Here is a 23,771-nt window from a genome sequence, read left to right as displayed (position 1 = left end):
TTTGTCCAATTCTTTTAGAGACTTGGTTCAAAAATCTCAATTCCACTCAATACCAATACTATCTAATTTACTCAGTACTTCTGCCAAATCAATAGTGATCAAGATACTTCTCATACTATCTGTCATGCAAGTATATATATTCTTTGATATCTTTACATCCTAATTTTTCATCCAATCAATTTTGGATAATTGATTCTAGTGCTACCAAGCACATATGTGCCATATCAAGTGCTTTACTTCTTTGAAGAAAACTTAACATGCCACAATTACTTTATCTAATCATACCCAAATTTTCAATCCACTTATGACATTCAATTAAATTCTATACTAGTACTTAGGTATTTTGTTTGTTCCTCACTTCAAGTTTAATTTGATTTCTACGAGTGCTTTATTGGATCTCAACTCACTATCAGTTTTATGAACCATGTCAGTTCGGATCATATCATAGGGATATTTGGCTCAATTGGTTGAGTCTATTTATTTTATCTGCTTTTATAGTTTAATGAGAGTCCTAATATGTTTGAAATTATTAGTTAGCTAAATGTAGCTCTATGCAATTTTGAAAAAATAATCATAAGATATTTATTAGAAATTCGAATATTATGAAATGACTTGGATAAGATCTATGATGTCCTGATCCAGAATGTTTATATTCAAAGTTTCCTCGACTTTATCTGTGGCAAAACAAAGAAATATTCTAAAAAAAATAAAGAAGACTAGTTTAGCTAAATTTATTAGTTTATTTAGGAACCAGATTGTTACCGCCAACTGGAGGTTATTTGTAGATAAAAAGACCATGGTGGATTAGGGATTAGAAGCTTCGAAGCAATAAACAAAGCTCATGCTTAAGATAGCTTGGCATATTCTGAATGGAAATCGTCTTTGGGCATTTATTCTTCATGCTAAATATTTTCATGGATCCTCTTTCTAGTGTGCTTCTCTTAAACCTGGAAGTTCTTGGGCTCGGCAAGCTATTCTTCAATGCCTTCGGGGTTTTAATCTTTCTCATATCTCCCTTCCACATTTGTATCTCGGTGGTGAAACATCTTGTCGCACCCAACGGAGGTTGGAACCGAGCTCTAGTTCTGTTAATTTTCCCTACTGAAATTGCTGGTCAGATCTTAAAGCTTCACATCCCTGCTGCACACTCATCAAGTGCTGACGAACTTATATATGGATGCATACTACCACTGGCATTTTTAGCTTAAAATCATCTTACCATCTTATAGCTGTAGGCAATTGGTCTTCCTCCTCCTCCTCGAATCAACTTAAATCATTGTGGCGAGCTGTTTGGAAGACTAAGGATATTCTGCCAAGGGTTAATGTATATATGTGACGGAGTCTAGTAGATGCTCTTCCAACAAGAGCCTCTCCTCTCTTGACAGGAGAATTTCTGCAATTGATGAGTTTGTCCTCGATGCAGTCGTATATGTTCTCTTTTTTTTACTGTCGACCTAGACTTAACAAGCATTTTCTAGAAAATTATGAAGATTATGTTTCATATGAATCTGTGCGTTTGAGATGTGTAAGGAGAGAAGTATACGACTAAAAAACTAAAGGAAAATTATTTGGACGATGATTGATCTTTCAATTAGGATAAAATTTAATGTTGTTTTAAATTTTTGGAAGGGAATAGTAGTAAACCAATTAAGTTTTACAAGTTGGTAGTTTTTTTTTTCTTATGCATGATATGTTATCTTTAGGGGGTGAATTGGTCGGATTAACTCCGACTCGACCTGCTATGATTAGATTTGTATCGAGTTCGATAAAAAATTTCTATCCGTTTAGGATACCATACATATAGAATTTTGGGAAATTTATAAATGAGACCTTGCTTTTTAGCTAAATTTGTATTTACACCCTATATTTTTACTATTTACAAATCGAGCCCTATAATTTAGGGAATATGTGCAAAAAATATCCCGAGTTAGATTTCAACTAATATTTTGAGAAAATTCCATTAATTAAAATTATTTTATTTCTAAAATACCTAAAATGCCCTTAGGTTGACCATTGACCCCTGGGAGGAGTATGTGGCCACAACCCTCGCCCGCGTCCCTAAGGTTGACCCCGATTCCGGTGGCGTAGCCAAGGAGATATTGCACTCGATGGGGCACCCAACATCCTCAACAGCGGATCTTGTGCTCGAGCAGACCCTAGTGTTCAACACCTCGTAGACGCCAGATCCCGGTAAGGAAGGTTGGGATGATGAGGGAGGAGTGAATGAGGAGGTAGGAGGAGGGAGGATAGAATGAGGCGGGAGGTGGGAGGAGTGTTAGGTGGGGGATGATGAGGAGGGAGGAGGGTTGGGTTTAGTTAGTTAGTGGGTTGGGTTGGATGTTAGCTGGTTAGTTAGTTTGGGTTGAGGGTATTTTTATAATCTTTATAGTATAATTAATTTAACTTAAAGGTTGAGTTAAATTTAACTAACAGATCTAACAGCAGGGTGTTTCTACACATATTTCCTAAATTATAGGGCTTGATTTAGAATGTATGGTGTAAATACAAATTTAGCCAAAAGGCAGAGTATTATCTACAAATTTTTGTAGAATTTTTGAAAAAAGCTCGGTTACGGATTTGGATACATGTTAGATGTAATTTTCGGATTCGGATATGGGTGAGATATAATTTTTAGTTTCGGATACGGATATCAGATATTTAGTTTACTTATTTAAATAGTAAATATTGATATTGTTACTAACGATAGATTACATATTATTTGTAGAGATTAATTTTTCTAATTTTATATGTATTTGACATACAAAAAATTAATTTTTTGTAAAACTCCTAATATGTTTGTGTTAATTATCACTAAATAAAATAACATAATTCGATTGAAATTCGATGAGCATCTATTTAAGATCTGATTCTCTATCCAAAAATTATTCGTACCATTTAATTAGGATATGGTTTTAAATTTTGTTTTCTGCCTAATATCCGTATCTGAATCTGTATCTGAATTAAAAATATGGATGTAAATATTGATTGAGCACTATTCGGTCCGTATCCGATCCGTTTTCACCCCTAGTTATCTTACATGCTCGATAAAGATCTTTGTAAACCACAATATGTAATTACTTCTACGCTTTTATTAACTACTATGCAACCATCTAATTACTAAATCAACATAATCTAAGATTTCTCTTTTCTCCATTACTTAGAATTTCTGACTTTTTGTGGAGGATTAGATCCAAAAATAGGGGTCTATGGTTGAGTGATATTGCATACCAACATATAGAATTGAATGTTAGAATATTATCAATTCTACAAGCAATTATTTATAATCTGATGTCTTGAGACACTAATCTTCTTTAAATCTCAACTGGGTTTTTAGAAAATCTTATAGAATTTTTTTCTGTAATACTTTTGTTTTCTTCTAACGGAAAGAAGTCTTTTGTTTCTCCTTAGTACTAATGATTGGTTAAGCTTCCCTCTAAGTAAGAACCAATAAGTATTTTTGTAATTACTCTCCAGATTAAATTTAAAATAAGCATATGAAGGACTCTGAGCTAGATTATTTCTTGCTTGGTAGAGCTAACTCTAATGCATCTTGGATATGAGAATGATTCATTAATAAGAGGTGAAGATGCCCCAAAATTTAATGTATCCGGTCACCTATTAGTTCATTAAATCTTATTAAGCCAGGTTTGATTTTTTTTTTTCCTGTTCTATAATTCTGACTTCCATGATATTTTCTTTATTAATTGATATAATTAATTGTATTGATGATTCATATAGACTATACTTTTAATAAATATGGCACTAGTAATTGATTAATACTTTTATTAGTGATTCTGTAATATGTTTTTCATTGTAAATTTTTTTATTGCTTAGATTGCAAATGGATCAAATAAACAATAGATGGATGGAAAATAAAGATAGATTAAGCAATGAGTATAAAGGAGCTTAGATATTTTTCAAATATTATATTTCAGCATAGTACATATGAAGATCAAATATTATGTCCATGTCGCAAATGCAATAATGCTTGCTTGAGGACTCAAAAAGAGGTTAAGGGTAATTTAATTATACATGTCAGGACTCAAAAAGTGGTCCATGGTAATTTAATTATACATGAGAGAATATTGCTGAATTTGACAATATAGAAGAAATTGATGATGACAAAAATGAGCATAATAATTTGGAGAGAATAATATATGATTTATATCGCAAAATAAGTGTAGAGCTAGAGAGGATGAGGAGGAACCAAATGAAAAGGCTCTAAGATTTTACATATTGTTGGAAAATGCTCGAAGACCTCTTTATCTGGGCTATGAGAAGTCCTCCAAAGCAAAGATCTACTGATAATGTTTTAAAATAGTTAGAGGATTTTGGAGAGAGTAAATTTGGAAAAATAATTAAGAGAAGTAAGTTAAAGAGACACTAATATAATTAGAAGACGAAATATATCGGCTTTCTCTTACCATACTAGAGAACACATTTTTTGTGCTATAACTTGGATATTATGCATATTGAGAAGAATATTTGTGACAATATTTTGGAGGGCATTGTTGAACATTAAAGGGAAGACTAAAGTTCACGTAAAGGCTCGTCTTGATTAGCAAGAGATAAATATAATGGAAGATCTTCACCTAGAACCACATGCTAACAAGTATAAACTATCAAATGCACTTTACACATTGAACACAAAGTAAAAGACTATATTACGCAAATTTTTCATCAAATATATATTATCGTGTGAATTTGAAAGATCATCAAATATATATTGCTATTGATTTGTAACATGATTTATATTGCCTTTCAGATCATCCTTGAGCAACTAAAGAGCAGCTTTCTTTTCGCTAGCCCAAGCCTTAGAGTTACATGTTATAGTGGACATATTGTGAATGGTTATATATCCTATGCAAAGAAAGCTAAAGAGCATGTCACGAAATAGCTAAATTGTTGTCAATAACATGAAGGAAGCTTCAAAGTGTGACTTGAATATGGTGAGAGATATATTGTTTTATTCAAATGTAATTGGTGCAACTATCGAAATGAGCATGAACATATTGGTTGCATTAAAGATGCATATGGGTTCATAAGTGTCAAAAGCAAATCCCCTTTAAAAACAAATAAACCATTTATAATAGCATGCCATGCTGAATAAGTCTTCTACGTGCCAAATAATAGCAGAAAAGATTGGTATCTTGTAGTGCTGACACCACCAAGAAATTATTTTAATATTTCATAAATGAACAAGTTAAAGTTAGATCGTGATGAGAACCCACAACAATGTGGCATTAAAGTTCATACTAACCATAACATTAAAGTTGCTGAAGAAGTGCTTAGATGGAATACCTTGGATGACTATCTTTGTTGATATGCTAGTAACAGCTGTGTTACGAACTAGATCTAAAACGATCTAAATGTAAGAAAATTATGATATATTTATAGAAAGAATCCTCGGAAGTCACAAATCTAATGGATTTGGTTCACGTGATTACGAGGCTTAAGTGAAAAGATAAAATTAAAATAATAGAGGAATGCCAGAATTGGATATATTAATAATTATCCGATGTTGCAACGGTCATCGGAGAGTGGTGGTGGATGGCCGTAAGATAGGTGGCCCGTGGAGGTGTTGATGGCTGTGGATTAGAGGTAGAACTAGGATTCTAACTTAGATCTACTCCTATAAAAATAAACGGCTATAATTAATTTACTTCTACCTCTAAATTATCTTATTCTTAATCCTCAGATAGTCTAAGGTTAAACTATAATTCTTAATTCTTCATTGAATGCTTAGATAATTAAACAAAAAAGCTCAACCGGTATATATATAGAGAAATGTTATAATGAGTTATACTCGGACTAGCCCTAAAGACTTATACAATTTAGACTAAGACTTGCCTTAAAAGCTTATATGATTTAACTAGACTTGTTTTAAGGGTTTACATGACATAACTAGACTTACGTTAAGAGCTTACATAAGAGATAAGCATGAATCAATTAAAGATAAATAGACTCAATCTATTGATCTCAATATCTTTATGATGCGATCCAATCTGACTTGGTTCTTATCAATCTACTATACTTCCAACCACCTTGTCCTCAAGGTGTCTATGGTGGTTTCCATACCTTTTGCCACTCTCAAACTGCATATCCTCGATCTTTATGTGGGTCTCATCTACCACGTGGAGGAGAGCCCCATGGTGGGTTATGCCTAGGGCCCACTTATTTGACCATGTTTTCTTAGCCGCTGGTGGCTTGGGCCAAATCCTAGCTACAGGTGTTTTGAGCCAAGGTCTTAGTACATGTAGTTTAGGCCATGGCTACAAAAGGTCCAAGGAAGTGACCAATCATGGTGGTTTGAGTCGATGGGGCCTGGATCACCGTTGGTAGAAAGCTAGAGTTTTCGGCTCTAGTTTCTATCGTAGGTGAGAAAGACGGCGTCACAGTCGTCACTATGGGATGCTCCAGTATTGCTGTGGTAGAGGGCTTAGTCTATAGGGATAAAGAGTGCTCCACCGTGGCCGGAGGTAGGGTGGTTGCCACGATTTGGAATGTCTCCACTCTTTCACCATTGTCAATGCTTGAAGGTGGAGGTGGCAGCTATACCACAATAGCTGATGGCGGTGGTGACATAAGGGGTTGTGCTAAGCTAGGAGAACTATCGTCAAGGCTTGAATCGCTTTCTCGACCCTCTCAGAGCTCTTCGTGGGTAGTTTATCATCGACGGTTGTCGGTGGTGTTGAGGAAACACCCACGGGAATGGATATAAGTTCCTAGTTTCTACGGTTGCTCCTTCCTCGTTCATCTTCTTCGATCTCGTGCTAACCATTAATCAAGGTACGCTAGCTCTGATACCAATATTACGAATCAAACTTGGAATATTCTGAATATAAGAAAATTATGATATTTTTATAGGAGGAAGCCTTAGAAGTCATGGATCTAATGACTTTAGTTTCATGTGATTCCGAGGTTGAAGTGAAAAGAGAGTGGAAAAATGTCAGAATTAGATAGATTAATAATTATCCAATGCTATGATGGTCGGCGGAGGGTAATGGATGACTAAGGGTTGTGATGGACAGCCGTAAAATAGAGTGGCTTATGGAGGTGATAGTGGTCATGGGCTAGAGGTAGAATTATAATTCTAAATTAGATCTCTACTCCTAGAAAATTAAATGGCTATAATTAATTTATTTCTACTATTAGATTATCTTACTCTTACTCATAAGATAGTCTAAAGCTAAAACATAATTCTTAATTCTTCGTTAGATACTTGGATGATTAAATAAAAAAAGCCCAGTCCCTCTATATATAGAGGTTGGGTCAATAAGTCCTATTCATGCTACTAAAGGCTTATATAACTCGAATCCATCAAACCCGATATCTTCATGATGCGATCTAATTTGACCCAGTTCATATCATTATAGATACAAATTGTCTTGACAGAGTTCAAGAAAACAATAAGGATATTAGTGATATTGATATTCATACTCTCCTCTTGTCTCTATCTTCCTCATGATCTCCCTATCTCTCTCAAGTCCTTTAACCTAGTTGTCGCCCACATCCAAGTCAATGCCCTCTTCCCTTCGTCTTCTGCTGATCCCCCTAGAGCCTTAGGGCTAGCCCCTTCTCCCTCTCTTCTCTTCTACTCTTAGATATGATCATTCACCATGTCCTTTCATTGTTCCCCCACGCAATAGCACCAACCATAGCCCTAAACAACACCACTACCTCAGAATCTTAATAGGGTCTAAATACTAAAAACATAGATTAAGACATTACAAGGCTAACCAATCTAGTTTCATAATTTTCCAACTTTGTATGATTATTTCGTAAATATTTTTTTTGAAACTGATTGTAAATTCCTGTAACATCAAAATTTAGACTAATTTCATATTTGGACTCAATCCAGACATAGATCATATCATTAAATCTAAGGGAGATTATTGGAGGACTATATCTAACAAATGCCATGAATACATTGTTAAGTCTAGCCTTATTAGATTATTAAGAGTCGATAAATCCATCAATTTCATTGAACATCAGTTGGTTCTCCACGTTCCAAATTTAAAATTTATTACATATATCAACTCTAGTTTTTCAATCAAGAGGAAAAAAACTCTAGTGTACATCTTCGTAATATAGAAGTCTCTGACCTTGCTAATGAAAATGAATTCTTGCTTTGGGAAGTTGTCCATCCTACCTTGTGAGTGTTTAGAATTAATTTATTACAAAATAGTGCATCCAGTTCTATGAACATCTACAATTAGCCATTGGTTTGAAAAAGAGATCACATTAAGAAAAATGCAAAGATTATATATTTTCTCAAAATAAAATGCATACATGGTATATGACTCCATGAAGAAAGCCCTCTAGTTTATAAAAGACTCCACACTTGTTATTCAGAGTAATGTCTTTCATTAAGAAAAGGAAAAAAATCAGAGTAATCCTAGCCTAAGATAGGCTAGAATTTCATACAATGTACAGGTAAAAGTATAATATATGAACATGTAGGTTGTGAATGATAAGTTGCACCGACGTCATGTACGAAGATCTTTCATAGAAAACGTTAATTTGCTTCTATGTTCGGTCTCAGTGCCTGACTAATCATAAATAATTAAATACAATTCCTAAATGAGCAGAAGCATTCTGACATGGTTTGCCTGTGAAGGAACAGATAAAAGGGTTAAATAAAAGGTATCATTCAATAGAAAGGGAACGGGGAATTGATATTCCAAGATACTTGTGAGGAATGTACAGGAATAATATTCCAAGATTCCACCATACGCAATTGCTACTATGAAAAAACAATGAGAAAGATAAGCAAATGAAAAATAATAATACCTACATTTTTCTGACAATTAATATCAAGACTATGTATAATCAGCATTATTTCTGCTTATCCAGAGTACCAAAAGGATGATTTGGTCCAACCTTCTTCAGGGGACCAAATATGTAAAACAACACTCCCTTAGATGAACCAAGGAACCTACAGAGAGTGGGGAACCTTGGTTGTGACTGTAGGTAAAACAAAAAAAAAAAACGCAAATCAAAAGAGAAGTGCCTACCCTTGAAACTATTGCCATGATGTCACCTGCTTGTAACCTAATGTACAAGGTTCCCATCCACAATCTGGCTCCTTGCGTTTCAGCGTTCCACCAGAACTTGAAGGCTGTGAGGCACCCATAGTATGTACATCAGCTCGACTAGTCTGTGCTGGCGCAAGGAATTGAAATAAACCCCCCGCTTCCCTGTTTCCCCTCTCCACTGTCATACTGGAATTCAAGTCTAAAGAAGACTGAGAAGATGCAATTCCAGTTGAAAGTGGGGGTGTACTAGTCATACTCATTAAGAAAGGCGGCACTGAAGCAGTTGTGCCAAGTATCTGTGGTACAACAGTCGTTCCTCTAGAATCTACCATGTAAGGGATAGCTCCAGATCCATAAACAGCAGGAGTGTAGGCCCAAGTAGGCTGACCATTCAACCCATATGCATGTGGGGGCATGTAAGCATAAGGATGAAAAGGCCTAGCTGGTACAGTGGATTCCACACTCAGTCCGTTCAACGAATATGGGTGTGGAGTTTGACAAGCAGAATCTTTTGTTTCCACAGCTATCCTTGACGCCCCAATTGAGGAAGCAGGATCATCAAGTTTAGGGCATGAAAACATGCTCAAGCTTTTTGAAAACGGTTTGCTGAGATTTTGCGAACCACCAATGTCAATGGATGATGGTTTGTCGTTCAAGTCAAAGTCTCTCTCTGAAGGATGCCTAGAGAATGACGACGAAGTGGAAAACAAGCTTTGATCTCCATTCTCATGATGAATATTCCAGTGCAATGATGATGGATAAGAAGCATCCTCATTTCCTAAGCGATTGAGGTCCAAACTAAGCTTGTCTGCTCTTCTTGGACTAGCTTCTACAGAAGAGCTCCTGGAGAAGTAGTCACGTTGAGGTGGTTTCATAGATGTTGGATCAGCTGCCAAGTTATTCTCATTCCCAGACAGATTCAAATCAATCTCTAGGATGCTCTTTTCCTGCTTTGAACCAGAATATGTATTCCTGCCATCAGGTGTCCTTCGAGGAGATGCAGGTCGGAAAGCACTTGTGGGTGCAGAACCCCTCCAACCCACTGTGCTTTCAGACTGTAGCCTACTAACTGTCAACTCTGGAATACCCTTCAAAGCAGAAACAGCTACAGGTGTAGATAAGTTAACTTGATTACTGAGGGCAAGATTCATATTATCCTCAGTAGAAACATCCTCATTTAGATCAAAATCAAACTTATTCTTGTCAATTTCAGAATCTATTTCTTTGACTCTAGTTGATATTTCTGTTGAATCCATTTCTTGTTCATTTTTCTCAGCACTAGTGTCAACTTTCTCTGATTTCAGTGAACTCTCATTTTTATGGTTAGAATCGCTGTCAGAAGAATCATTACCTGTTGTCATTTCATTGCCATATTCTTCAGTTGGTTCAGGTTCCTCCTTGCCATCTACCACATCAGGCAGATGGGAATCCACTACTCCTGCACTGATATCTGGAGAAGAGCTGCAGAATGGTTCTCGGTAATCAACAACTTCCCTCTCAACTTCTATAGCAACTTGCCTTGCAACTTCCAGAGCATCAATTTCTCCACTTTCCAGCTCCATATCTGCCCTCTGTTCGAACACACTGCTTACCTTATCCACTGGTTTAGATGAAACACTAGGGATAACACGATTTGTTTTCTTGCTTGTTCTCAAACAACCCTCACTCTGAAGATCTTTACTTTCACCATCAACTTTTGTGGCTTCTTGCCTCTTAAAAGCACTCCGGGAACCATCTCTCTTAGTCAACCTAAAACTACCTGATGCATCTACAACATCCCTTGTGACATTTAGAACAGAATTCAGTTCTTTCGTGTTTCGTAAGTTTTTTGGCAACCTACAACTAGCACCAACACTGATTAGTTGAAGCTCCTCATTTTTTGTCTTACAGGGCATGACCTCCTTTGAGTCAGTATTGCATGGTATAATGGATTCCATTACAGCCTTACCAGAAGGTGATAAAGCAATGTCAAGACTAGCTTTAGATGTGCTATTCTCCTCTGTTTTCAACTGAACATTCACATCTTTAACACCATCTTCTAAAGCTAAATCTTCATGAGGGTCATCAGATTTTAAATTGTCATTAGAAGCAGCACAAATGCTAGTGGAATTTTTCCCTGCACTGAGAGAAGACTCTTTTAAGACCTCCTGACAGGTACTTTGGGTGTCACCAGGTACGAAAGTATTAGTATCACTTGCACCTGCTGAGCTCCCTGAAGTCAACATAATTTGGTTTGGCACATATGTTTTGCCCTCAACAACAGCGCACAGATGAGAACTGCCAGAGAGCCCAGTTATCTTTGAGTTGCACAAATCACTGTCGGCAGATTGTACTTTACAACTTCCTTCCTCAGATGTGTTTTTATCAAAAGGAGGCTTCTGCTCCTCTTGGCATGACCTGATGTTATCCTGATTCTGACAGCCTAAATCACCAATTGTTGCATTATTCCACATCTCCAACAAAGTCCTTGCCTTCTCCTTGATGTTATGATTCTTGTGATTTAGCAGCTTTTCAACTGTCACAGAAATTTCTGAAACAGATGGCATTTCCCTCTCAAGTGGAAGCCTCTCGAGTGATCTTAATATTTCATTTACTAAATCATCTATAGTATCATCATCATCATCATTATTACATGTCAAAGATTCTTGAAGCCATTGATTAAGAAAGCAGAGCCCGTTTAACTCCACAAAATGACTAAGACAATCCATCTTGTCTGTTGCTGCTAGAGTGCCTGCACAGGTCGACCATTGTCTTGCAACATCGGCTACATTATTTATGATACATGCTTTCTGGTTTTTCATGATAGAAATAAGTTCTTCAACTCTTGCAAGAGTTGCAAGGCCATTCTTCATCTCAGTAAGAGTGAAGAAATCTTCTAGGGTCATACTGTAGCGCTCAAGAATATTTATAAGCTCCACCTATGTCATCCTTCCAACATGCTAATATTTATAAGCGACCCTTGACAAGAGCACTATGATGAAATTTCAACTAGTATCCCTAGCTCCTGTTCTGCAGTAACAAAAATATGGTATAATTTAAGCAGTTTGGTCAATATTAGAATAAGTTGACAATTAGTTTAGTCTAGAATATATGGGTAATATATCAATCCAGAATATGTTGATAACTATATAACATTAGGAAAAGTAACAAATTATTGACAACTAAAAGATAAGAAAAGCAATATAATTGTTTCTTGAAGCAAATTTATTGACTTGCAACTAGCAAATAATATCTAATAAGACACTTGTGACTAGTTAATAATATCTAACAAGACAAAACTTACAACCTCTAAGGAATAATCAATGAATAATCACATAGGAATTCTCAAATCATCATTGACTTGCTTCTAAGAGAATGTGACACCTTCGGTAAGATTTTTCTTTGGCATGTTACACAATAATCACTAGAAATGTGCATTTTCAACACAGAACAAGAATATCAAGTAAGAATACTCCAATATACGATATATCAATGTATAATGTGTGTAATGTAGATCTAGTTCAGTAGTTCTTCAACACTAAGTTTCTGCAATTATGAAAAGTTTGAATCAATGTACAAAGTATCTATTTGTGGATCATCTATCTTCAACATCACGGATGGTCCTCTGGATTTCCTCGAGGTGTGTTTATAGGTCATATGGTGATGATTAATATGTGTTGCATAGATAGGACTTGTCAAGTAAATTATGAAAGTAGACACTGGCAGAGATATTGTAGAGCAGTTGGAATCTAATGTCTGAACATACCAAATTGTCAACTGTCTATTAGGTATTAGCAATTGAGAATAACCAGCATGTTTTTCTGATCTTATAAATTGCCATCATAAAAAATCCAACCTCCACATGTTGTATATCCAGATATTATCTGCCATAGTTGGCATTGTATAGATTAGATAATTGATAATCAAGGATCAACAGTTCCATCCAGATGCATAGAACAGGAATAAGGCTTACATCAGACAAGTATTTCCCAAATGAAAAAATGATTTTAGTTACAACGACCAACAATGTTAATAATCATTGTTGCTCTCTAATCCTGGAACATCAATAAGGATTTCTAAATCATTATGAACTTTGGACATATGTATATTAATTATAAATTTCTGAAATAAGTGGCAAGACCTTGTTTCCACTAAGGCAAAAACTTCCATACCCTTCTTAAATTCCCTAGCTTGATCCAACGATTGTAATTGCCATTTTAGCCATTATTCCTTTATTTATGCCCGGTACCGGTCCCTTTGTACCAGTTTTAACTTAAATCATTAAGTGTTTAAAGGGCTAATAAGTAGGGTTGAAAACGGATCGGATACGGATCGGATAGTGCTCAACCCATATCTGGATCCGTATTTTTAGTTCGGATACGGATTCGAATATTGGACGGATAGAAAAATTTAAAACCATATCCTAACTAAACGGATACGGATAATTTTCGGATAAAGGATCGAATCTTAAACAGATATTGATTAAATTTAAAATAATTATAATATTTTATTTAAATATAATTAACACAAAATTATTAAAAGTTTTACAACAAATAATTTTTTTGTATGTCAAATATATAAAATTAGAGAAATTAATCTCTATAAATAATATATAACGTAATATTAATAATAATATTAATACTTACTATTTAAATAAGTAAACTAAAAATTGTAAATCATTTTAAAAAATATGCGGGTAAACAGATATCCGATATCCGTATCCGAATCCGAAAAATATATCCGATCCGTATCCGAATTTTTTTCAAAATTCTATCCGTATCCGTATCCGAATCCGAATCGGATAGAAATTTTTTATCCGAATCCGATCCGAGTCGGGTCGGATAGCGGGTCGGGTCGGAGTTAATCCGACCTGTTTTCACCCCTACTAATAAGTCATTAACTATATTAATTATGGAGAGAATTAAGGAAGAGAGAGGTTTGTATTATTGTATTAGAGAGATGAGAGAGAAAAGGATGTGGAATCCCTATCAATTAGGGAAAGATTTACTCACAAATAAATATAATCAGATAGATTTGAATTTGAAATTAAAGTAAATGAATTAGACTATAAATTATGCAAATCTAATCAATTTCGAACCAAATTTATTTACATGAAATTTTGAATTAAATTTGGAAGCTTATCTCTGTGAAGGGAGATAACTTGATCATAGTAAGATATTCTTTTTTTCATATATAAGCATACTGAATAATGAATTTAGAAATGAGATGGAGAGAGATAAGGATATAGGATATGTAGATGTTGATAAGAATCAGATTTATTTCATTATGAATGAGAGAGAGAAATACAGAGGAGAGTGATAAAATTCCCATACTAGAATTCTAATATGGAGATAACTGCCGTTTGAAAAGCTTACTATTATGATATCTCAATTTTACCATTGGTTCTGTCAATGGTTTGATCTTTCTTTCACCTTAAATAACCAATTTGAAAAAAGAGTCTGGATGAAAAGCTCTTCAGCCAACTATAAAAAAAGGTGTCAGATTGATACCTACAGCTTAAGGTACATCAAAAGATCATAAGAACATCTAGTTAAATAGTCTAGAATATTAAAAAGCAAAATTTGAATTGTTGCTCTCATGAAACCGGACATAAGATTCTACCTACTACAATTTTATTCTTAGATCATTTCCATAAATAAGAACCTTAAATAAGAGAGGCTACAGGTGGATAGGATTGACCTAGTTCTTACACCTAAAAATAATCAGAATTGGATTAAGAAGGTCTAGAACTACACAAAGAACAAAGTGAGAGTTTTCCCTGCTTCAAAGAATCCCATCCTGTGAAAGGTGCCATAGATGCCTATCTCATGATCACTGACCTCATAATATATGGATAAGATATTGAGGCCAAGATTTGAACTGACTGCTAAACCTGGCTCTACACATTTTACATGACCAGATCTTCACCTATAAATCATCATTTTTCATTTACCTATAAAGGACTATTGTATGGTTTTTATGAGGAATAAAAGTGCAAAAGAAATTCATATATTATGAGGTCAGCCAATAAGAAAATATTGATTTCAAGAACTGCATTAAAAGATATATTTGATAGGGGCTTGCATGCATTCTCTTATTTGAATATATACCCTTCAAAATTTTATGTATGTGTATATAACCTTCAAAACCTATGGTTTTTGCATGAGCATACTTCAAGTTACTTTCTGAAACAACAAGCCAGAATCTGAACCATTTAAAAAGTAAAATGACAATGATGCCCTTAAATGAGAGGATCTATGTAAAAAAAAATAAGGGTATCTGTCTTTTATTTTGAATGGATTATATTTTAACTGTTGGTTAGCTTTGGGAGGCATCCATGCCAAAAAAGCAAGGATTTAAGGGGTACCCATGCAAAAAAAAAAAAATCTTTTGAGAGATATACATACAAATATCAACTTTATAAGGGTATACAAACAAATAAGGGCTTTTAGAAGGGTATACATACCCAAAAAAAAAATACTTCTTTATATATTTGTCATATTCTCAAAATTACCATCTTTTTCTCAAAACCTCTTACCAATAGAGAATAATAGCACATGTATAGAGCATGTAGTTTCTTGTTGACGCTCAAATACAGAGGGCTTTTCGGAAAAGAAATTACTTTTATCATATTTTAAATGTTGGTAAATTGGTCCTATTTTTAATGGTTAATTAGCTTTGGAAGGCACCCATGCCAAAAGGGGAAGCTTTTAAGGAGTATCCATCAAAAAACCAAATGTTTTCAGGGATATACATGCAAATATCGATTTTATAGGGGTGTACATACAGATAAGAGATTTTAAATTGGTATACATACAACTATATATATATATATATACCTTGCCTTCTCTCAAATTCTCTTACTATTAAAGAACAATCATTTATCACCCACGTACAGAGCATGCATTTTCTTGTTGATGCTCAAACAATAAGGGGCTTTAAGAGTAGAATTACTTCCATAATATTGTAAAAGATTGAAATAGTAAACTAGATAGCAACTTATATTCTCACAAAAAGGATGAGGAGATAGAGTGAATGATAACATACAACATTATCAAGTTCATAACATTGGAAAGGACAGAGCTTTCAAAGCTAAGTCCTCCATGTTAGAAATTTGGTAGTAGGAAATTACAACTATTATTTTCTTCCACTCTTTCATATTAATCTTTTTACAAATAATATTGTGATTACATCTAAGTTCTACTCCATCTAGAATTGAACACCATAAATTTAATTCACAAATCATTATAAACTTTCTGCAGAAAAAAAAGATTATGCATAGAATTTATTTTGTAGTTAAACTTCCTAAGACATACACCTTAAAATACTTGTCCGAGTTACAAATCTAACGTCTCGTTTCATTTCCAAATCTATAATTACTCTAAAACATCTTAATGAAGAAACTCCTGAAATATTTATTTTGGTTTCTAGCTCAAATTAAAGTCAAACAAACCCTGAAAGATCCTAGATGCCAGTACTAGAGCTTCATCCTTGTCAGCATCTACTTCACTGAGTGAGAAGATATAACTTAAGAAGAGCTAAGTTATAAAAGATTTTCGAAATATTTTTCTATGCCAATCCCATGCTGGCATGGTTGCAAATATGCAATTGCTGCCTTCATATTTAAATATGCCAATGAACATGTAAGAAACAGTATCCAAACCAGGAAGCAAACTTATTGACTTTAAAGAGTATAATCTTGAGGACAATAATAATGACAAAAAAGTAAAAAAAAACTACTGGACAAGACAAAGGGAGTAGACACAAGAAGTTGACTTAGAAACACAATATAAGCGCTATATTTGACTGTACAAACATTCTGTTGATTGATATACTCATCCAAAAATTTCATCAAGTTTGCTGGTGACAAAGTGGAGATAACATTCTCAATCTAACTAATATGGGTGTTCAGAATCAGTCTATGTCTCTGCAATCAACTTATATAGAACAGCCAAAAGATGATATTGGGACATAGGAGGGTACAATGGCTTGATAGCATAAAAAAGGAGCCCCTAATTCATGAATCTACTGCAAGGCATTGATACTATATCATTTTGATTTCTTAACAAAGTAGTCAGAGTTCACATAAATGAATGAAAGAAAAAGGAAATGGAGGAAAAGTAATCTCAAAGATAAAGCTTTCATAAACAAAGATTCGCAAATGACAATAGTCTACTGAACCAAATAGCCAAATTTGCAGCCTTGACACCAAAAAATGAACTGAAAATACAAGCTAAAAGAAGAAAAGGTTTGCTAATTAAAATAACAACAAGGATGAAAGAAGAAAAAAAACAGTAGCCCTAATATGGCAGGTTTCCCCATGCGGTTGCACTGACAGAACAAACTGTCACATGCTCCTACTTTCCTATGATTTTTCTACAATCATCAACAAAATCTTACTCCAATCTCTACAAATGCTGACTACCAAGTCTAGTCTGCATACAGTCCACAGTTATACATTAAATAGTCTGTCATTTAATAAGCAAAAAGATGGAAAGACCTAAAAGCAGCAGACGGAAACCGATAGTGGATCAAAGTTTTGGAATTATACTCGCTCTAAAAATTTATTAATTTTAACGTATTCCATCTCTAACAAAATCAAACAACAAAAGATCCTTATCAAGCAACTAAGATCATAACTTATCTTCAAATATCCAAGATAATAACCCACAATTTATCAATTTGAAGATACGGAGAAAAAATTACTAAAATAATAACAGACGACGTGGTAAAAGAAATAAAGAAACTCTCGTTCCATATAAATATCACAAATTTCAGATCATCGGAAAAAAGAGGAAATCTATCCAGAACCTTTGAAGCTCAAATCCTACCTGATCCCCTTCCAGCATTAGACAAGGAACAAAAAGAAAAAGACAGAAACAAAACGAAATTACTCTAACATGGCTCAAGAATTGCATCTTTTAACATAAATCATATCATAGAAGTGGAATTGAACACAGCGACTATAGAATTACGAAGGAATAGCGAAGAGATCTAAGGAAAGGATCAGGAAAAAAGGACGTGAGATGAAATTACCCAGAATGAAGAAACCCTAGCAAACAACCAATCTCTCTCCTCTCCTCTTTTCGCTTCTCCTCTCCTCTCTTTCTCTCTATCGAGCAACCTCTCTCTCTCTCTCTCTCTCTCTCTCTCTCTCTCTCTCTCCGCTCTTTTTTTATCTTTCTTCTCCTCCAATTCCGTCTTGCTATATTACTTTTAGTTATTTTTATTTTATTTTCATGTGAATTCTCGTATCACACCTTTCGTCATCGACGTATTACCGATGATACCCCTCATGCTCTGGAATATTCTAAATGAGGAGTCTACTTTCTTAATTATCTCATAATAGGATGCTGTTACGTTAATTAATTAGGTAGAAGATTAATTATTAATTGACTTTGGCGTTGTCTCTTTCATCTATTTATCCCTATCTCCATAATCACAAAGTGATAGCGACGCCGGTGGACGATCCCAATAGGGACGTGAATATGATGTTGAATATATTTTGTAAGCATGATATTTACTCAAATTTATAGCATAGTTACTGAACTTGTATTTAAAATTCATATTTGGCATTCACATAAAAATTAGGAAATTAGGTTCCATCCTATTCTTATGTCGCTATTTTCATAATACGTCAAATTATATATATTCAGATAATATTCATCGTCAAAATATTTTTGACGACAATTTGTTTTTCCAATATGAAAAGGTCTTTCGGGGATGCAAAATCTATTAACTTCAATTAGATTTTATAAGTTTGATACATATATGAAATGAGATATATGTTAAAACAACCAACACCCGAAACACACAAGCACAACCGACTAGCTAATTATAGACCGTCATGAATCTTAAAAGTAGTATAGTGACTTTAGCTCCTTTAGTAATAGTAAGTTAATAAGAAGACAAATAGATAAAAACAATATGACAACTATTAAAACCATATCGTTACTACTGAAAGGGAAGGAGGAAGACTAGCCATGAATATCTTATCACCACTCACAAAATTGCACCAACCAATTCGAGTGAACCCCTTGGTGCTTTTAAAGGAAACACTAGCGGAGAGGCACTGGAGAGAGAGATCCAAGATGGTGGCAGAACAATAAGGGCAACTTATCGACAAGCAGACGAGAAGGGTCATGAGGGGAAGAATCGATAAAATCCTAAGGCAATGTTGGGTCTTTTGTCGACGCCTAAGAAAGAAAGAGAAAAAGACGAAAAAAAAGAAAAAAAAATATATAAAAAAAAACTTAATCACATAGAAGACCCTCCCATCCTCTAGGAGGAAGGCGGACAACAGAGCGGCCAAAACACTCGTGGCGCAAGAGAAGAGAAAAATAGAAGAGGAAATTCTAATAGAGCTAGGGCTAAAAAAGGAGAAACAATTTGTCTTTGATGAAAAGGTCTTAGCTAATCATTTATACTAGCTTTCAATAGTAATAAGTTGCTTCTTAGCATGCTTTACAGTAGTGGTCTATTTCTTATTAAGACTAAGTTTTTAGGTTAATAAATAAATATATTTTTAAGAGTTCTTTAAGTTTTTTCTATTTTTTTGAGAGAGAGAATAACCGGAGTCGTCGATATCAATGAATTAGCCACAAAATCATACTCTCTTATCCCTTATGAATCTTCATAAAAGCTTAAGCTTTACAGCCAATTGTTATTTAATATTGCTATGATTATAAAGATGGCATACATGGGAAAGGTATACTTTAAGAAAGGAATGATTGTACAAACGTTTCAAAATTATAGTCTTAACCTAATAAAGAGTATTTTATTATGACACATATAATAGTTTAACACGTTAACGTCTAGTTGGGGGCATTAAGGCTATGTTTGGAATCAATTGTAGATGGGATTTAGTTGATTTCATTTGGAAATGAATTTGGCTATTTGGAAAAGAATAAAATTGAATGAAATACATCTAATCATACTATTTGTAATCAGGTTGGAATTTATTTTATTATGTTTTCTATTCGTGAGCTTTAATAAGTAACAGATTGAAAGTAAATTAGGATTAAAATTGAACTTAGGTTCAGAAGATTATTTTGCCCTTGTATCAATTTCTCAAAAGATTAAAATTTTCTATTCTAAGCTTCAAGAAAGAAAAGGCAATTTAATTATTTACCCGTGTTTGTTAACCTTAACAATAATATGTTAAAAATATTCTACTAAGATTAACCATAATATGTTATGAATCGGCTTGATTCGATCCATAATAGTTTTGGACTAGATTAGGGACGTGACTTTCGAAGGAAGCTATAGATAATCTAACCGTTGGATCTTCCTAAATTTTGGATATATTGTAACTCTTGAAAAAGAGTTTTCCAACAAATCTAAGATCACAAGGTTTGGATAGCTAAATCTTGAGATATCGACTGAATAATGGCTGAATGTCAAATAAACTCTAGCTTAATAGCCTTTTAATGGCTAGATAGGTCCTAAGTTAATTCCTTGGTGTGAATATGGAGAAGTTGTTGTAAAAAAGGGGGATTAGAAGTTAGAGAAAGCCGGCCAACCAATGGCTAGAGATAGTTGAGAAGAAAATAAAGGCAAAATGCCGATTTCAATTGTCAGATTCTCACTCCAATTAGGGTTTCCTCCACATATTTATATTTATATAGGCTCATCCTAGGGACCCAAACAACTAAGTTAAAATCCTAACAAACTAACTAAACCAGTCTTCCTCATCTTCTCGGATTAACCCTTCGCAGATAGATTTTGAATCTAAAGAATTTGTGAATACCAAAGTTGTAGATCTGGAGGTTAGCGATCTTATCCAAATGTTATTCGAGCGTCTGTAGAATATTCTGTAAATATTTTTCTAAAACTGCACAGAGCTAGATTTAGCTAATTAAATAAAATTCTAACTTACTAAGGCTCTAACTAAACCAAATAGCAAATAAGATAACTAGACTTAATCCATTAAGTCTGATATCTTTCAAGGTGATCCGATCTAGTCCGAATTGCATCATAATGGTAATCCTAAATGAATAAAAATATTTTAGAATAATTATAATATTTTAGTACAACAAAAAAAAGTGATAGTTCAGGAGTCTAAGTAGAATTATCTCAAATTTTAAATGACACCCTACATTTTGACTATAATTATAAATAAAATTTTCTCTATTTAGTATATATAGAGACTCATATTTGTCAAAATAATACCGAGTAAGAGCTAATTTTAATTTAACAAGAATCTAACAAATAGAATAAAATTTAGATTAATTCATTAATTTTAAATGATATTTTTACATTTTATTAAAATTATTCTTATCTTACTTCTCTAATATGACATTTAAGATCCACTTTATCTTGGAGGTTTGATGTTTGATTTTAATATAAAAGCTTAATTTAATTTTATTTTGTTGGAAATAGTTGTTTTCCAAGCTAGGGGTTAAAATGGGTCGGATTAACCTTGAAATCATATATGGATGGGACTAAATATAAGTGCAAATTTGCTACCTATTTTGGATTCATATTTGGATATGGATAAAGAGATTCTTAAAAAAATAGAATCAGATTCGGATATGGATAGTATAATTTTTTTTTGGATACCAGATATTCGTTTACCTACGTAATTCTTAATTAACTTGTTATTTAAAGTATAGGTAAGGAACCTAACTTAGGGGTGATAAGCGAGTCGGGTTTGCTAGGTTTGGGTCAGATCTATAGTAATGCAAGCACGAACATTACTCCTTTATTAAATAGGTCGAATATTCTAAACATGTATACAACTCATTTATTATATGGGTTAGAATTTCTAAACACAAACATAATTAGTTTATTAAACAAATTAAATGTGTCAAAAAAATTATTAGGTGACACAAGTTATTCAAATTATATAAGTTATTTGGGTTATAAATAAAAAAAATTCATGTTATAAATCAATTATTTGAGTAATGAAAGAGTTGTTCAGATCATAATCCGGTTATCTCATTAGAAATGAGTTATCATGGGTTAGTGGGTTGTGTTACAAATAGGTTAACTAGGTTGATGTAATAAATATGAAAACAACTCATTAATAATCATATTAGAAAGATTGACTCATTTACAACTGAACCTAATTAGACTAAATCCAAACCTATGTAATATGGATTTTTATATCAAGTTATCAAGGCGGATCAATTTTTGGCACCCACCTAACCCAAGCAACCCATCACTCGCAACTTGTCCCACTTCTAATCTATGTATTATTTACCCTAACTCATAACCTTGTCATAGTTCATCTACCTCCAAATCATCATCATCATTATTGCCCATCACCTCCAAGTGGTCGCACGTTGTTCGTTGCCTCCAACTCGATCAATGTGTCTGATCTCAAAACTCACTCCTCTCGACGACAACAACAACTTTCCTTAATATTATTCTTTAACTTTAGTATTTGGAGGCGACATGATGAGTGGAAGAAGAGATAAGAAGTTTGGTTGTTTCTAAGTAGTATATCTAGGACACTTTAAACATAAGAGCTTTGACAAGTGATGCTGGTCTAGCACACCATTTAGTCTCATTTATGATTTATATGACTTCTTTTGTGTATTTTTTTATTTTTTATTAATTTACCAAATTTTGTTGTACTATGGTCTAGGGGTTAGATTTTGGAGTGAATGAAAGGATTTAGGATAGATTGAGGAGGGGTTTGATCATTAACAAATTCTAAGAGAACAAAATTTCCCTCTTAGGTCTGCTATTGATTTTTCCCATGGAAGTAGTCTTCCCCTTGGTTCCCTTAGTTGTTCACTCCTCTTGCTCCCTAACTCCTCTTCTCCTTCCCATGCTCCTTCTCTCTTACTCTCTTATCTAGTCTTGGGTGCAAGCATGAGCTTTTTATACTCGAGCCTCTTGAGGTTTTCTTATATCGACCACTTTCCTTCCACAAATGCTATCTTCTACCTCCCTTTTCTACTTTGTCCCTAACCAAGATAAGTCTTTTAGCCCTCTTTAACATACCTTGGCCCTAGCTAACTTGTTTTCTCCATTCTTTCTTGCCAAGCATATATAGGATCCTCTAATGAAGAGCTTATTCTCAACTTCTCAGAGCTTCTCTCAAACACAAAAAATAACATTGTCATCTATATGGAGAAAGATTATTTATTTTAGTCGCAGAAGCCCAGCCTCTCCTTAGTCGATAAACTTTTCTCTAATAAACCTTTAAACTCCATAGGGTTCACGTCGACGCTTCTTTGGGCTTGGAGTCTTAGAGGGCTCTATTAATTTTATGGAAACTGGTAGAAACTCGTTCCTTATTGTCTTCAGTAGGGCTGTCAAAATAAATAGGTGACTCAGGCTCAGCTTGAATGAAGCTCAAGGTTGACTTAGCTTGAGTAGAGCTGAGCCGAGCCTGAGCTGCCTTAGAAGGCTCAAAAATAATTTTGAGTCAAGCCAAGCTAGACCTGGCTCACTCAAGCTCGGCTCACTAGGCTCGGTATAAAAAGATAAGTTAAACTGTAAAACCCTAAATTCTTCCTATCCCAAATTCCCAACTTTCTAACCCAAGTCGACTGTCGCTTACTGCTCTCCCTGTCGATTGTCGCTTTCCCTATCACTCAAAGCTTCAACACGCCTTCTCCATCGTGGCCTGCCTCCTCCTTCAGTAAGCCAGCTCCTTCTCATCCTCCTCTTTAAGTCGCCGCACTCTGTTCATTTTCCTCCTTAAGCCGCCGTCTCCTCGTCCTCGTCCTCTTTCGCGAAGCCGCCACCTTGTCCTCCTCCATTAGCTTGGGCTCGATCTGGCTTGATCTAACTTGATCT

At 34.3% G+C, this 23,771-nt stretch overlaps 1 protein-coding gene across 2 annotated transcripts; it reads right to left on the bottom strand.

Moving 5' to 3' along the window:
- Nucleotides 1–8,480: 8,480 nt before the first annotated feature.
- LOC140760974 (uncharacterized) lies at nt 8,481–18,194 on the bottom strand. 2 transcript variants are annotated; one of them, XR_012104526.1, is made up of 3 exons: nt 18,054–18,194; nt 8,798–12,047; nt 8,481–8,612 (listed from the first exon to the last, which is right to left on the bottom strand). XR_012104526.1 is itself a non-coding variant. In XM_073098103.1 (2 exons), exon 2 carries the CDS (start codon nt 11,921–11,923, stop codon nt 9,026–9,028), a length of 2,898 nt encoding a protein of 965 aa, XP_072954204.1. In that variant the 5' UTR covers nt 11,924–12,047; nt 18,054–18,194; the 3' UTR covers nt 8,662–9,025. The 2 variants fall into 2 exon arrangements, 1 of the variants encoding a protein (XP_072954204.1); XM_073098103.1 differs by lacking the exon at nt 8,481–8,612 and having other exon boundaries at nt 8,662–12,047.
- Nucleotides 18,195–23,771: the final 5,577 nt, after the last annotated feature.

The sequence above is a fragment of the Typha angustifolia genome, chromosome 6 (assembly GCF_048772165.1).
Source record: "Typha angustifolia cultivar Huaian chromosome 6, ASM4877216v1, whole genome shotgun sequence".
NCBI classification, from domain to species: domain Eukaryota; kingdom Viridiplantae; phylum Streptophyta; class Magnoliopsida; order Poales; family Typhaceae; genus Typha; species Typha angustifolia.
This window is presented reverse-complemented; position numbering and strand designations above follow the sequence as displayed.

What these genes read in the sequence shown, in the direction of transcription:
- LOC140760974 (XM_073098103.1), bottom strand. Translation starts at nt 11,923, where the DNA reads ATGACCCTAGAAGATTTCTTCACTCTTACTGAGATGAAGAATGGCCTT.